At 41.8% G+C, this 16009-nt stretch overlaps 1 protein-coding gene across 4 annotated transcripts in view; it reads left to right on the forward strand.

The window, feature by feature from the left end:
- Window positions 1–16009, forward strand: part of LOC134949245 (cytochrome P450 2F3-like) — a 185241-nt gene that overhangs the window by 151874 nt on the left and 17358 nt on the right. For all 4 annotated transcript variants that reach the window (XM_063937723.1, XM_063937721.1, XM_063937722.1 and 1 more), the window contains 3 exons: window positions 5734–5894; window positions 10199–10375; window positions 13473–13614. In XM_063937723.1, coding sequence (XP_063793793.1) covers window positions 5734–5894; window positions 10199–10375; window positions 13473–13614 — 480 coding nt within the window. The remainder of the gene's footprint in view (window positions 1–5733; window positions 5895–10198; window positions 10376–13472; window positions 13615–16009) is intronic.

The following is a 16009-nucleotide window of genomic DNA, read 5'->3' on the forward strand; positions in this document are numbered from 1 at the left end:
AAATTGTATTGAACACTGGTTCAAAATTCCTGACATCATTTTGGGCCTGCAACAAACTTTGGGGGTTAGATATTTACAGCTGAGCCAAGGCTCCTGCAGTTGAACCAGAGCTGCTGGAGGTGGTACAGGCTGAGCCTAAAGTGGCTGAACAGCATCAACCCAATGTACAAGGGTCCCTGAATACTGCATGATCTGGACCTGACTGTGTTCTTCTCTCTCCACTCTGTCAAGCAAGTGTTCTAGGAGTTCATTTGCAGAGTTGTTAAGAGCAGCATCCATGTTTTGGGCCATAGTATTGGCGGTTTTCACCAGGGGCAAGGGGGTTTAGACTTTTCTGCACTCGATATGCAGTTCACAGCCATCTGATTGGGTTCCTATGTACAGGCTGGGGGGTACAGTGAGACTTATCACTGTGAAGTGTAGTGGCGAGTAGTTGACAGGAACAGGCCAGAACCGGGCAGGGAATGTGGTACCAGGGGATAGGCAGAAAAAAGTCAGGGGAAACCAAGATCGGATTCAGGAAGCATGAAACAGCAGTACCAAAGGAGTAGGTGAGGAGAATCTTTAGACAAAGTTGGATTAAAACACAGGTAATCACACTAAGAACTCTAACAGTACAGATGCTGTAGTACAGGGTTTGAGCCTAATACTCTGGCGGTGATCGTCACTATCATAGCAGTTTGAATATTCTGGACCATTTGAATTTGGTGCCAGCATAAAGTCAGCGGTCACATGACTGCAGCTATAAATTGTGGGAAGAGGCAGCCACAATGTCTACAGTGTGGTTTAAGCAGATGAAACAGGCACATTATCAGATGTGAGTTCATCAGAGGGCAGAGAGAAGACAGATCCCTGAGGTGTGTACTGGATATCAGGAAACCAGAACCTGATCACTACTAACCCTCACACGCCTGAGGAGTCCAACGTTGCTTTACATGATAAGTACAGTAGTTGGCAGGCTCCGGTGCACTGTGGTATTTACACAATGGAGTCTTCTTTAGATTTATAGTTTACTGTCACAACTGAGGGCTGGTGTCAGTATCTGGAGGCCTCAGTTGTAGGGGCTGACGGGTACGTGAATTTAGGAGGCAAGAGAGGACTCCTAAACATGTGCTGAGATTGTAGAACCAATTGCCCAAAGGCGTGACCATGACAACAGGAGGTGCCTTTGAGGGTTTTTATTAAATCATAAAAGTCAAAGAATGTGCAACCAAACAATAAATGTCACAAGTGAGTCTCTGAATCACAACTGGTCAAGACCAGTAATCTGGAGTATAAATGGGAGTGCTTTATGACACTTAGAAACACAGGTGGAACATAGAGTGATGCTGGGGATCGCAGGTAAAGCTTGAGTGATGCTGGGGATCGTAGGTAAAGCTTGAGTGATGCTAGGGATTGCAGGTAAATACTCCACTATTAGGGTGAGTAGTGGAGACCGAGGAATGCTAGAAAGTGGTTGCTGGAAGCCGGAGTCATACACTCTGCTGGCGCTGGGTGCGGGAACTAGAAAGTCAGGTTGCACCACAGAGCATCAGCACAGGAGAACTAGAGCTGCACCGCAGAGAGTAACCACAAGGAAGTCAGGCTGGACTGCAGGGAGTGTTCACAGGAGGGTCCTTAGAGAAGCTGCATACTGGAATGCTGGAGAGACAATGGAAGCACTGACAACCTTCTGGGTGCTGAGACAGGATATGTATACCTGCTGGATAGCAGGGATTGGCTGACAATTATGCTCAAGCTCCGGCAGCACTGTGGATAGGTGAGGAGAGTATCATGTGCTTCACTCCAAAATGGCTGCGCCCATTGACGGAGACTGAAGGGGAAAGAAGCACTCAGAAACCATGTGTCAAACGGTAATGGCGGCAGAGGCCGCAACTGCAGAAACTCCACGCGCCCAGATGCGCACAGCGGTCACAGGGATGGCAGCGGCAGCCGCGGCACACAGAGGACGCACATCCAGCGGAAGACCACAGGTGCAGCACTGACGGCAGTGATGTGGCTGAGAGCGCCACAACACCGTAAGTGTATACACTATGGAGGCCGCTGAACCAGCGCTGCAGGCAATACCCATGAAATGTAACCCAAGACATAGTTACAGCCCGGCCCTGGCTTGCTGAGCCAACCTCAGGAGACACCAAACAGGCAGGAAACGGCATCCAATTACCAGGATCGTGACATTTACTAGGTAAGTACCGGTTCATTTTGTAGAACTTCCTGGTAAGCTACATTTTTAGTCTTTCCTTCAGGCTGGAGAATGCACATGTTGTCAGAGGAGCTGACTTTGGAACAGGCAACATACAACTGGCCATGGGAGAAGCAGTCACTCCTCAGATCCACACCAGCCACTTTCAAACTCTGCCCCTGAGCTTTGTTAATGGTCATGGAGAAGCAGACCTTTACGGGGAACTGCAGCTGTTTGAACTGGAAATGGTAATCTGATGGGATCAGAGAAATGCTCGGAATGAAGACAGTATCTCCCTGGCTATGCCCGTGAATATTGTTGCTTTAATTACATTTTTGTGCAAAGTCTTTACGTGCAGCCTGGTACCATTGCACAGTTTGGGTGGATTAAATCTACGTAAAAGCATTATGGGGGTGCCGATCTTGAGATAGAGTACATGAGGTGGTATTCTGGGTGGGTTCAGAGTATGCAGAAACTCACCAGGGTACTGAATGGTGTCCTTCGCTTCCATCACGGAATCAAGCGACTTGTACCTAACCATATTAGTAGCCAGCTTCTTCAACATAGTGTTGTTGATGTTAACTGCTGAGTCATTTGTTGGAGTGAAAATAGCCCGCTCCCTCAGCCAAGAGATGCTTTTACCTCCATTCCCATTCCCATTCAAGGCCGGGTAGATCCTCTTAGTCATAGTGTAGACTAAATTGCAGAGGTTTTCCAGAATACGGACTCTTCACCCCTACTCCAACAACTTGCAATCCCCTATTTTTAGAAGTAATTCAGAAAACTCCTCTGCTTTCAAGTCGCCTTATGGTGCACTCGCATGTTGACCCTCAAGGAAAGGATGTTGACTCTTGGCCATGAGTAGGATGACTTGAGACATTCCTTGACCTCATCAGTGCGTGTCCCCACATGGCACCACAAGGACTTAATTTCGTAACGTTTGTCTGCAAAAAAACAAATGTAAATCTTATCTTGATTAAGATATAATGAAGAATTTATAAAATAAAAAACACATTTCACTCCTTTTCACCCCTTTGGGGGAGGAATTTTGACAAATCCCTTCTTAGTGGGTGCCTAAGTCACAAAACAAAGCTACTTTCCAAATTTCAAGTTCCTAGTCCTCTTGGTTCCAGAGATTTCATGATGAGTCAGTGAGTCAGTCAGTGGTACAGGTTGAGTATCCCATATCCAAATATTCCGAAATACGGAATATTCCAAAATATGGACTATTTTGAGTGAGAGTGAGATAGTGAAACCTTTGTTTTTTGATGGCTCAATGTACACAAACTTTGTTTAATACACAAAGTTATTAAAAATATTGTAGTAAATGACCTTCAGGCTGTGTGTATAAGGTGTATATGAAACATAAATGAATTGTGTGAATGTAGACACACTTTGTTTAATGCACAAAGTTATAAAAAATATTGGCTAAAATGACCTTCAGGCTGTGTGTATAAGGTGTATATGACACATAAATGCATTCTGTGCTTAGACTTAGGTCCCATCGCCATGATATCTCATTATGGCATGCAATTATTCTAAAATACGGAAAAATCCGATATCCAAAATACCTCTGGTCCCAAGCATTTTGGATAAGGGATACTCAACCTGTATTTGGCTTTTGTATATGTAGATGTCCACATAGAGCAAGCAAAATCAGATATGGAAGATAATTGTTATACAATTCTTCAACATTATATACCAGATTTCTTTAAAACATATGGTTATTAAAGTTTAACCATCATGGCAATCTCTCAATCTCATGATTATGATGGCAATACCAAAATGTCTTTCATGCTGTAAGTTCAAACTTCCTTATTTATTTTGAAAGATCCTATCACATTGTAGTAATGAAGCTGTGCTAATAAAAACTGAACTGCAATGGCTAATATAATACTAGAAACATTTCAGTTTAAAAAGTATACATGTATACAAGTATTTATTATTAATAATTCATACAATTGTTTACAAATGCATAAAAAGTGCACACCTGATTCAATATAACACAAAAAAAATCCCTCTAACTGATCAGATAAAAAATAATCATAAAAAAATAAATCTAGTTTTATGCTTCTTCATTCATATGCATCTACTCTTTATCTTTATTTATCTAGCTTCATCTACTTGTTGTGTATAGTATGTATTTATTATATTTGTTATGTCTATGAACTGATCTTTTTTTATGAGGTTGGTTTTGATAGGTGATCAATTGCACTGTGTACTGTCATGTACTAATATATAGGAGATAGCATAGGTTAACTAACTAGACATAATATAATCAATTTCAATATAATTAATAATAATTACAGTAATCACTGATATTGATATGACGGCAATTGATCGTGATCACTATGGTGTATTTAGTGTTGTAATACACGTGTGGTTGCCAAGCCGCGATATCACAGAGAGTCTGGTTAACAGGAAGCGCTGTGCGGTTGCTTGGATATACGGACACTGCGAACGTCATTTCCATGATGACGTCGTCAGCGGTGGACCACGCTCTACGGGCGTCCTGCACATGTGATCCTGGGCCTGGAGGAGAGTGGATCGCGGCGCGGCAACCGGACAGGTGAGCATAATTGTGCTAATGCGCACAGGTTAAATACCGGCACTATGAGCAGTCTGTATGTGACTCTCCCCTGACGACGGCTTGAGACCGAAACAGCTGTAGGGATGAGATGACTTGGCTACATTCGTTTCCATGCCTCAGCATGTAAATCATGGGATCTATTGATATGTAAAGTATGTTAGGCTGGAATCCTTTCATGTGCTGCTGTACTGAACTGATGCTTTAAAATATAAAGCACGTTTTTGCATTGAAAAGTGTGCTGGTTTGCTCTGTGCCTGAGCCCCTGCTGGAGTTACATGGAGCGGATGGATATATACTATTACTCAACCCTGCACCTACTAAGGTTCTTAATAATAGAAAACATGCACGGCACTGCAGAGTTGTTTACAAGTGAATGTTTGATTTCATGCTACAGTAATTACGATTGCACACCCCGTCTTCAGGAAGCATGCTCAGTGTGCTATCTGTAATTGTCTGAAAACCTTGGTGATTTAGCATTGGTATTATATTGGACCAGGTAATGTTCTCAAAAACCTGGACTTCAAAAGAATATTAAACCACAGTCTCTCACTGGGAGGCAATAGCAGAAGGTGAAGATTACAATAAAAAGTTCCAAAAGATACCAGTGGTGAATAAAACAAAGCCACTCCTAACTAGTTTCTCAGGTCAAACAACCAATTTTCTCACAGTATTGCTTTATATTACTATATAAGGGAGATAAAGAGCTGTTTAATAATAATAATAATAATAATAATAATAATAATTGAATGTTTTAATATCCATTTAATTGTCCAAGTGCACCACATTTATTAACTCAGGTTATCAGTTTTGCTCTGTTTTATTTCTAATTTCAGAAGTTATCAGCTTTTTATTTTTTTATAAATGTTGGATAATATGTGCAGTTAGTGTTAGGACATTTCTGTATTGTATGTGACATTAGTTGATGAACTAAACTTTAATTACATGGCTTACTCTTTCTCAGGGTCTCCAGTGAACCCCGGCAGATTCTTTGCACAATCAGTTTCCAACGTCATCTGCTCCATCACCTTTGGAAGTCGCTTTGATTATAATGACAAGAGACTTAAGGCCATAATTGAGAGCATCAATAATAACTTCCAAGTAATGAGCAGCACGTGGGGGACGGTAGGTACAAACAGATTTGGTCATCTAAATTTAAAGAGCCCACAATGCATTATATGTACATATACATAAAGAACCCTGATCACCTCTGCTAAAACATCCCTTATGGGGCAAAGTTCTTCAGACTCACATTCTTCACAGGCCTAAGTAATCCACTTGCTCGCAGTCAAAACTGTCCTCATGGGAATAACTCTTTAGCTACCACAAAAAGTAGAATGTGTGAAGACCCGGAGGGTAAGAGCCTAAAATCACAGGATAGGTGCAAGATAAATATTTAGGCCCACGGGAGTCTCCTGGAGTTATGTTTAACAAAGCCAATACTGTAAGTCTGCTAGTCCACAATTATAGCATAAACCAAACAGAGAAAACAAGTCTGCAACCCTGGAAAAAGCCAGTAATCCAGTAGTCACAATACTCCCAGGCACATCCTTAGCACACTGGCAGATTACGGGACTACAACACCCATCGTTTTCAGAGGGTGGTCTTGGGAAAAAAGTTTCCCTTCATTAGTAGAGTTCAATGAGGGGTTATAAAAGAGAATATTCATGATGAGTTCCAACATGCTGTTTTCATTCCACAATGTCTGACTCAGTCCTAGGGGAGAACAATGGGATCTTGATGTAATATCAGTAAGTACAGTAATAGCCAGTAATTCCCTGTTTAACCCTTTCTAGTCCTTTGTGACATCAGAGGGTCTACAGCTGCTCCCAGCTTCTTGCCCTTAGTGTCTTGTGTCTAGTGATTTGCCCAGCATAAAGCATCTCACCAGCCCTGTTTAAAAACAATAGCTGAATGCCAGTGGCGTAAGTTTGTCGCAGGCGCCCGGAGGCAAGATAAATGTTGGTGCCCCCCCTTTAGAAAGATAGAGATAGACACACACAAACACACACCCACACAGTAACATGAAGCCTATGGGGGTAATTCCGAGTTGATCGGATCATTCACACTGACAGGCTAGTCTGCCCCGCATGTCACTACTGCCCCCCCCTGCAGAAGTGCAAAGGCATCGCACAGCGGCGATGCCTTTGCACTTCAAGAGTAGCTCCCGACCAGCGCAGCTTTAGCGTGCTGGCCGGGAGCTACTCGTCGCTCCCTGGCCCGCAGCGGCTGAGTGTGATGTCACGCAGCCGCCGTGGCCCGCCCCCCCCGATGGTCCGGCCACGCCTGCATTGGCCGGACCACACCCCCTAAATGGTGGCTTAACGCCGCCGTCCACCCCCTACCACCCAGCGACCGCCTCTGCCTCAGAGGCGATCACTAGGCAGTGACGGCTGGCATACACTGGCGCACTGCGGCGCCGGCGCATGCGCAGTTCCGACCCGATTGCTGTGCTGCGAGAAACTGCAGCGAGCGATCGGGTCGGAATGACCCCCTATGATTCTGAAACTGTACCCCGCCCCCCTCCCCTCCTCACTCACACACAGTAATGCCCAGCCTGTACTTTGTGGTCTGGGTGTCTGTGATGAGAGCCGTCAGGGTGTCTTCAATGGGCAGGGCCTGAGGAGGGTCAGGTGGCAGCAGAACACAGAGAGGAGACTTAGTAGCCAGAAACCACCAGCAGAGACCCCCATCCTCCCTGCACAGCGGCAGCCATCGGCCAGCAGCAGGTGACTGTAGTACTTGCTGGGGGAAGGGGGCAGATGTGCACAGAAGAGTGAGACAGCTTGCACCACTAAGGTATGTCAGTGGCTCTATCTCTCCATGGCTATAAATGTCTGCTGGGACTCCAGTCCCCAACTTCCCTGAGGAGTGGTGCCCCCTTCAGGGCAGGAGCCCGGCGGCAGCCGACTCCATTGTCTCCCAGAGTTACGCCTCTGCTGAATGCTTAATCCTATTCTCTGTGTGACTGCTAAATCACTGTAAGAATTGGCATGTGGTAGGGACTGTGTACAGAAGCCACACCAACCTGTCCAAGACTTACTGTAGAGAGCAAAATCCAATAACAGTTTTACCCACGGTTGAAACATGAGGACTTGTGTTTGGGGCCTTTTCTTTCTGGCACCCAAGATAGTCTTTCTACTATATTTCATGTTCACAGGGTAATAATACATGTAGATACTGTGTTACAAAGACTATTTACCAAAAGCCAAGAAATTAGTCATGTACATTCTATCTGCATACAGTATGTACAGAAAATTGTTCAACACAAAAGTTACACATGGGAGCATTATTTAGGCCCTATTCAGAAGGACAATTTGTAATTACCAAAATCTCGCTTCCATGAAGCCAAAGAAAATCAGGCCTCTGTCAGTAGCCGTGGCAGGAGACGCGAAGTCCTGACCATTGCCTAGGAGTTGGGATGCTGCTGACTCCTGCCTGGTACCTAGCAACAGGCGGACACCAGGTGCAAGGTCTCCTAGTCCCCGCCCAGCCCCTAGCAACAGGCTGACGTTGGGTGCTGGGAGCCGCCGGACTCCTAGCAATGGGGATGCCGCAGGCAGATGGCGTTCCAGGGCTGCTGCACTTATTTTGCAATTAAGGTTCTGATTGGTTGGATGGCATTTATATGCACTTCCAGTTCACTCCCCTAATCGCTGGTGATAGTTCCTGCTTCATGTGTGAACCTGTCAGCTCTGTAAACCCCTGAAATTCGAATACCTTGTCTTGTTCATTTTTCTTATTGGAACCAGCTCTCCTAGAATTCAGGTTTTGTGTGGAATTCCACACAGATTCTTGCCTTTGAATTTATTCATTATTATTACCACCTTGTGCATTGTTGCATTTATATTTGGCTAAGTTACTTATATCATCCTGTGCATTGTTGCATTTACATATCATCTGTGTTTATTATTATACCACCCTGCATATTGTTGCATTTAGTATTCCTTCAGTATTTGTCATTATATCACCCTGTGTATTGTTGCACCTACATACAATTTGTTTATTATCTCTGTCTGAGTATTGTACAGGGTTATCTAGGCCATGTCCAGTGAATGTGTCACTGTACTGTATTTACTCTTGCCCAGCCTCCAATAGTCGACTGGTCCTTACATAAGACCTGGAGGCATCTGAGTACGGGGTGGACCTACTTCACCCTGTAAAGGCTTATTCTAAAAATGAAGTCTAGCATCACAGGAGTCTAAAAGACTGCTGTGTAATGGGTAATTGTGTGAGCATCATCTGGTAACACCTGGTAACCCAGATACCTGAGTAGTCCACGTAACAGCATCATTTGTAACAAAGCTTAGGTGTGTTGAACCCATTATTTGGGGGTCTGCCACAGCTTTTTACAAGGCCAAAAGCATTAGTCTTCTTCAATATGAGGTTTTCCAAATTGTTCTTGGAGTCCCACCGTCAGAGTTAGAATCAAAGGGCCAAGATCTTTGAGGATTGAACCTTAAATATCTACTTTGGCTACTCTACTCTTGGGAAAATAAAAAATAAAAAGAGACACACCCAAGAGGACACATAAAAATAGATTAATAGGGCACCAGCCTTAGTGGGTTTCAAGAGATAAACCTTCAGCAAATTATACTGTAATGAATGAATATGTAAAGGATATTAAAGACAATAAAAATGAAAACAAAAATGCGATAATACATAACATGTTAAGATCAGAGAATCATAATGATGTAAGATACATTAATAAATCAAAACTCTTAAACTTTAAAACATATCCTCAGGTTTAAATGGGTTTGGTATATTAAATTGATGGCTACTATATTGACATTCATAATGTCAATATGGTGATAATGTTGACAGACAACATATCAACATTCAGTATACAGACACTGATGGAATGTTGACAGTCCATTTATGAGGTATGCCTAACCTTAAACTCTAACCCTAATTCTAACCTAACCCCTAAGTCTGCCTCTGTCCTAAATGTTAATGTAAACTTTTTCACTAACTTGGCATGTGATATGTCGACAATTTCACTGTGTCAACATTTTTCAGATTTTTACATATTAGATGTTGGCATTTTAACCATGTCGGCATTCTGGTTGATATAAATTTCAACACCATGAACACTGACATACTGACTGCATGCCAGACTAAGATTTTCTAATGTTTTGTATAATACGATCAAAGATACGCTAAACAAAATTTAAAAATAATATATCTGTCATTAAACAGTTTAATATTTCTAATTTTAGATATGATATTTTTATTTCAGAAACAATAAGCCAAAACATTATTTGCTGTTTAGAAGCAGGACAATTATAGTCTCAGGCAATGCTCCTTTGAACAGTCATGGCAATGACAGCAGAGTATCATGTCTATTTGATAGTACAATATATTCATGTACATTAAATCCTTCAAGTCAATCAATAAGAATACAAATAATGTATTTTATTTCTTCTCAGCTATACAACATGTTTCCAGACATCATGCAATATGTTCCAGGTCCACACAGGACAATAAGGAAAAACTTTGACGATATTTATGAAATCACAGATGAAATGATCAAGAACCACGAGAAAACACTGGACCCGAACAATCCTCGTGATTATATTGACTGCTTCCTCATCAAGATGAAGCAGGTAAAGATGACTACACTCTAGAATAAGGACCTATTTAGATATAAGGGTTTAGATTTTCTGGTAGGGGATGAGAGATAAGACAAATTAAAATAAAAATAAGAGAGAGATCTTAGGGAAATGAAAGTTTTAATTGCTGGAATTAATTTAGTATATTAAGTAAATGTTCTAAGAGAACAAAGATAAGGAAAATTATTTTTAGGACCTGATGGATCATTATTTTGTTTTATCTTAGACTTGCCAGGTTATACAATTAGACACTCACTTTATTGTGGTCCAAAAATAACTTGCGATGAGTGGGCTGGTTATATGGTTAAATCTAGAGATATTATAATCATTATGAGAATGTGGCCAACAAAGAAAATTCTAATAAGAAGAGATAGTAATGTCGAGATTAATGGAGCATTTGGCAAACTACTGTAAATAAAGGTATAAGCAAATATTCGACCCATTTTTAAGCCTTGGAAAGAGATGAAGTGGACGAAGATAAAGTACCAGCCAATCAGCTCCTAACTGCCATGTTACAGGCTGTGCTTGAAAAATGACAGGAGCTGGTTGGTTGGTATTTTATCTACGTCCACTTACATAGAAACATAGAATTTGACGGCAGATAAGAACCACTTGGCCCATCTAGTCTGCCCCCCTTTTTTTTATCCTTTAGGCAATCTCAACCCTGTTTGAACCTTAATTCTTTGTAAGGATATTCATATGCCTATCCCAAGCATGTTTAAATTGCTCTACAGTCTTAGCCTCTACCACCTCTGATGGGAGGCTATTCCACTTATCCACTACCCTTTCTGTGAAGTAATTTTTCCTTAAATTTCCCCTGAACCTCCCCCCCTCCAGTCTCAGTGTATGTCCTTGAGTTCTAATACTTCTCTTCCTTTGAAGAATGTTTCCCTCCTGAACTTTGTTAAGACCCTTGATATATTTGAAAGTTTCTATCATGTCCCCCCTTTCCCTTCTTCCCTACAAACTATACATGTTAAGATCTTTTAGCCTTTCCGGGTAAGTTTTGTGATGTAGGCCATGCACCATTTTAGTTGCCCTTCTTTGTACACTCTCTAATGTATTTATATCATTCTGGAGATACGGTCTCCAGAACTGGGCACAGATGGTCCAGATGGGGCCGTACCAATGACCTATACAGTGGCATTATCACTCCTTTTTTCCTGCTACTGATTCCTCTTCCTATGCAACCAAGCATCTGACTTGCCTTTCTCATTGCTTTGTTGCATTGCTTTCCTGCCTTCAAGTCACTTGAAATAGTGACTCCTAAATCCCTTTCCTCCTCAGTAGTTTCCATTATAGTACCTTTGATACTATATTTAGCCTTTGGGTTTTTGAGACCCAAGTGCATGATTTTGCATTTTTTAGCATTAAACTGTATTTGCCACGTTCTTGACCATTTATCAAGCCTACCTAGGTCATCAATCATTTGTTTTACCCATCCCGGTGTGTCTACCCTGTTGCATATCTTTGTATCATCTGCAAAAAGGCATACTTTCCCTTCAATACCATTTGCAATGTCACCAACAAAGATATTAAAGATAACTGGATCAAGTACAGATCCCTGGGGTACTCCACTGGTAACATTTCCCTCCATAGATTGCACTCCATTTACACTGTCTGTTTCCTATCCTGCAACCAGGTTCTTATCCATTTAACTGTTTTATAATCCACCCCCACGCTTTCAAGTTTATTTAGCAGTCTGCGATGTGGGACAGTGTCAAATGCCTTACTAAAGTCTAGATATACTACATCTACAGCTCCCCCTTGATCTATTATTTTCATCACAGAGTCAAAAAAGTCAGTAAGATTTGTTTGGCATGATCTCCCACCAGTAAATCCATGCTGTTTTGGATCCAGTAAGTTGTTTGATTTAAGATATTCCACAACTCTTTCTTTTAATAGTTTTTCCATTACTTTCCCTATTACTGATGTAAGGCTTACTGGTCTGTAGTTACTTGCTTCTTACTTGCTTCTACTTTTGTGCAGTGGAACTACATTTGCTCTTTTCCAGTCCCTCTGGAATGGCACCTGTATTTAGTGACTGGTTAAATAATTCTGTTAAAGGTGTAACCAGCACATCTTTATCTCTCTCCAAGTCCCCTTGGACCTCAGTACCCCAGACAGTTCAAGTTTTCCAGGTCTCCTGTGGATCTTTAAATTGTGGCAGTAGGCAATACACTTGTGCCCAGCTACATAGTGTATTAACTACAGATATGTCCTTATACATTTACCCCATGCAGTAGGATATGCCTTTTGGGAGTGAGCTAACAGGTCTCTTTTTGCAAAAAATGCATCTTGGTTGCAATTCGATGCAGATATAAAACACCAGGAGACTGGGCTTATTAACTTGATATACGACACTTGTATATCTGTGTGCGACTAAGTCTGTATACAAAGCACAACGGAACTTGGCATGGAAATAAGCCACGACTGCTGCATTGTAGCACTTCGTAAACAGATTCAGAGATTCAGTTACATGCATATACACAGGTGTTGTATATTAAATTAATCAGCACATTCTTCTGGTACATCTTTTTAACATAACGTTGTGGCAAAAAAGATGCCTGACCCTAGTACAGACTCATGGGACCTGGTGTGCCAATAAAGACTATTTGGTGTGACAGTAGCAAAGATGTATGAGGACACATGTACAGATATAGCCACGCTCATCGTGGCTACATCTTGCTGGCGCGGGCACGCCCACGCCAAGCTACATCTTTTGCCTCCACATACACTTTGTATGGGGCACGGGCACCAGGCTTTCTACCCACATTGCGCTGGTCATACATCAGGGGATGCACTATCTGTGGCACATAACATGCTCTGGTAGCCCATCACCCCCATAACGAATTTGAATAAATTTATCCCTGAGTTTGAGAACCACTGCCATGCAGTATGTGATAAGACTGAAATATATTGTTTGAAGATAGATTATAATTTGTTATGTTCTCATCTAGTAAAAGAATCTATACATAGAAAACAATTTTCTACTCCCCTAATAATGCAATTACTGTAAATTGAAAGACATGAAACCTGCTTGTAAGAATACATCTGTTACTGTAATGATGTAATGCTGTCACATGTTCAGGAAATCGATGAACCAGACTCTGCATTTTACCTTGAAAGTTTGAGGAGAACCGTTCAAAATATTGTCTTTGGTGGAACAGAGACAACCAGCACAACTCTCAGATACGGCTTCCTGGTCCTTATGAAGCACCCAGAGGTTGCAGGTGATCTCACATATAGAAAATGCTGGGTGTTATAATTAGCATTTAATTAAATTTAATGAAGGCAATGGTTTATGTTAAAATATGTGTGTTTGTGTGTACGTGTCTGACAAGGAGACTTATTTGCCACAGTTCCAACAGGTGGATAGGTAGCAAGCCAAGGAGTCTGCAGGAGCAGGCTGTCAACAGGGTTAAATTTCCTTGGGTTTTCTCTTGCAGCACACCAACACACAGGTGCACTACATGGGAGGAATTGATTTGTTGTTTTTGGTGATTAGTTTGTGTTTTTTGGGTGGAGGAAAAAACAGTGGTGTTTTCACATATGTGCCTATCCTCCCGGAACGGCCAGGAGGCTCACAAAAGTCAGGTGACCATCCCGGAAAGGCAAGCAAGTGTCCCAGATTAGCCTGCACCTCCCTTCAGCTTTTAGTGAAGGTGGGTGGTGCAGGGGGCTGATGGCATGATTTGCGCTGAATTGCGTCATTGTTGTCCCACTACCAGCTCTACAGGGCCTGTTTTCTGAAGCGGGGGGTCGAACCACAATGTTTTCTCAAGCCCACACCCCCAGCATACTGACTGGCCAGCCCATCACCTGCCGGCCACGCCCCCTATGCACCGACTGGACTGCCATCTCCTGGAAGAGGGGGAAGCCAGGTCAGCAAGTATGTGTTTTCTTGAGACTACAAAGAACAGCCAGATACTGCTGTCCTCCAAATCAATCAGATGTAATGGTGGTGAATGAAATGTGTTCAATACCACTGTAATATACAAGCTGCCAGTTGCAGTGGGGAGAAAGTGCTGGGCTATAGTCAGGGGCACCACACAGTTTTTAGGTAGTGGTGGTGGTGGGAGGGCAAGATATAATTTAAGTTTGGCGCCTCTACATTGCTGAATGTCGTCCACTCAAGGGAAGTTGGACTTTCCCATTATACCAACTAAGTGACAGATATGTGTAAACAGTATATGTGTGTGTGTGTGTGTGTGTGTGTGTATATATATATATATATATATATATATATATATATATATAAATGGTATTGATCAAGGGCACTCCATCTCAATGAATAAAAAGATTATTTTAGTAACATCACCACCCAGGTGAGCACCAACAGTCAAAGAAGAAAGTGAGTTGCATATAAAAATCTTCAATATCCAATGTACTTATACTGGTCCCATAGATTATGTCAGATATAATCTATGAGACCAGTATACTGTAAGCACATTGAATTTTTATATGTCGAAATGAAAAGCATGGTATTTGCTTATTGCTATTTGCACTTTGGATATTGTAGCTATTACCAGCATGGATATTGAAGATTTGTATATGCAAGTCTCTTTCTGCTACTTTTATATATTAACAGAAAGTAAATGGGGCTTGCAAGCCCCCTAATTGTTGACATCTACAGTATTTGGAGCTATAAGAAAATGCTAATTAATTTCTGAATATTTTATTCTAATTTTAATTTAAAAAATTATACATTGGGTATATTTGCATATGAGATCACAGTAATCTATCCTTTGTTCATATCCCTCATAAAAATATCCATTGAATGAGAGTGCTTCCCAAAAAACTATTTTCACATTAGCTTTGCAGGCCCACATTGGCAAGGGGCCTTCTTTTTGGGAAAGCTGCCTGAGACATTATCATTTGGTATATAATTGAAACAAGTAATTATTGTGGTCAGATCTTACCACATTATATAAAATCATTGCATTAAGGAACCGCCCTTTTTATTATATATATATATATATATATATATATATATACAAACAAACAAACAAACACAACAGCGTTCGGCACTCACTGCTTTCCTCATAGAATTCAAATTGCTGGGTGCCCTCCGTTGTATGTTTGTATATGCAGCGGGTAGTCGGCGGCACTCGCGGTCAATAAACCAGTCAGGAATCCAAACAGAATTTCAACGTTTCGATTTTAGTACAAAATCATATTCCTGATGACGATTTTATACTAAAATCGAAACGTTGAAATTCTATTTGGATTCCTGACTGGTTCATTGACCGCAAGGGCCGACGACTACCCGCTGGATGTATATATATATATATATATGCTAGAAACAAGACAAGGAGAGCGCACCGGTAAACGTAAAATCATTTACTTTGTATAAAAAAGAGTAATATCCACATACATAGCGGTAAGAGTATCCAAACTCAGCGAGGTCCACACGATCTCTGGAACAGCGCTCACCGAGCTGAAACTGTCTCGTCGGCTCCGGACCCGGCGGGTGACGTCACAACGTCCTCAGCAGTTAGCCACGTCCAACGCGTTTCGACCTATCACAGTCTTCGTCAGGGGATGCCCTTTGCTCCCTGGCTGGGAGTAGGATTGAGCAGCACAGAATTAACGTTTAATAAAGACTCTGGATACATGGACTTGCAG

The sequence above is a fragment of the Pseudophryne corroboree genome, chromosome 8, assembly GCF_028390025.1.
Source record: "Pseudophryne corroboree isolate aPseCor3 chromosome 8, aPseCor3.hap2, whole genome shotgun sequence".
In the NCBI taxonomy this organism is placed as follows: Eukaryota; Metazoa; Chordata; class Amphibia; order Anura; family Myobatrachidae; genus Pseudophryne; species Pseudophryne corroboree.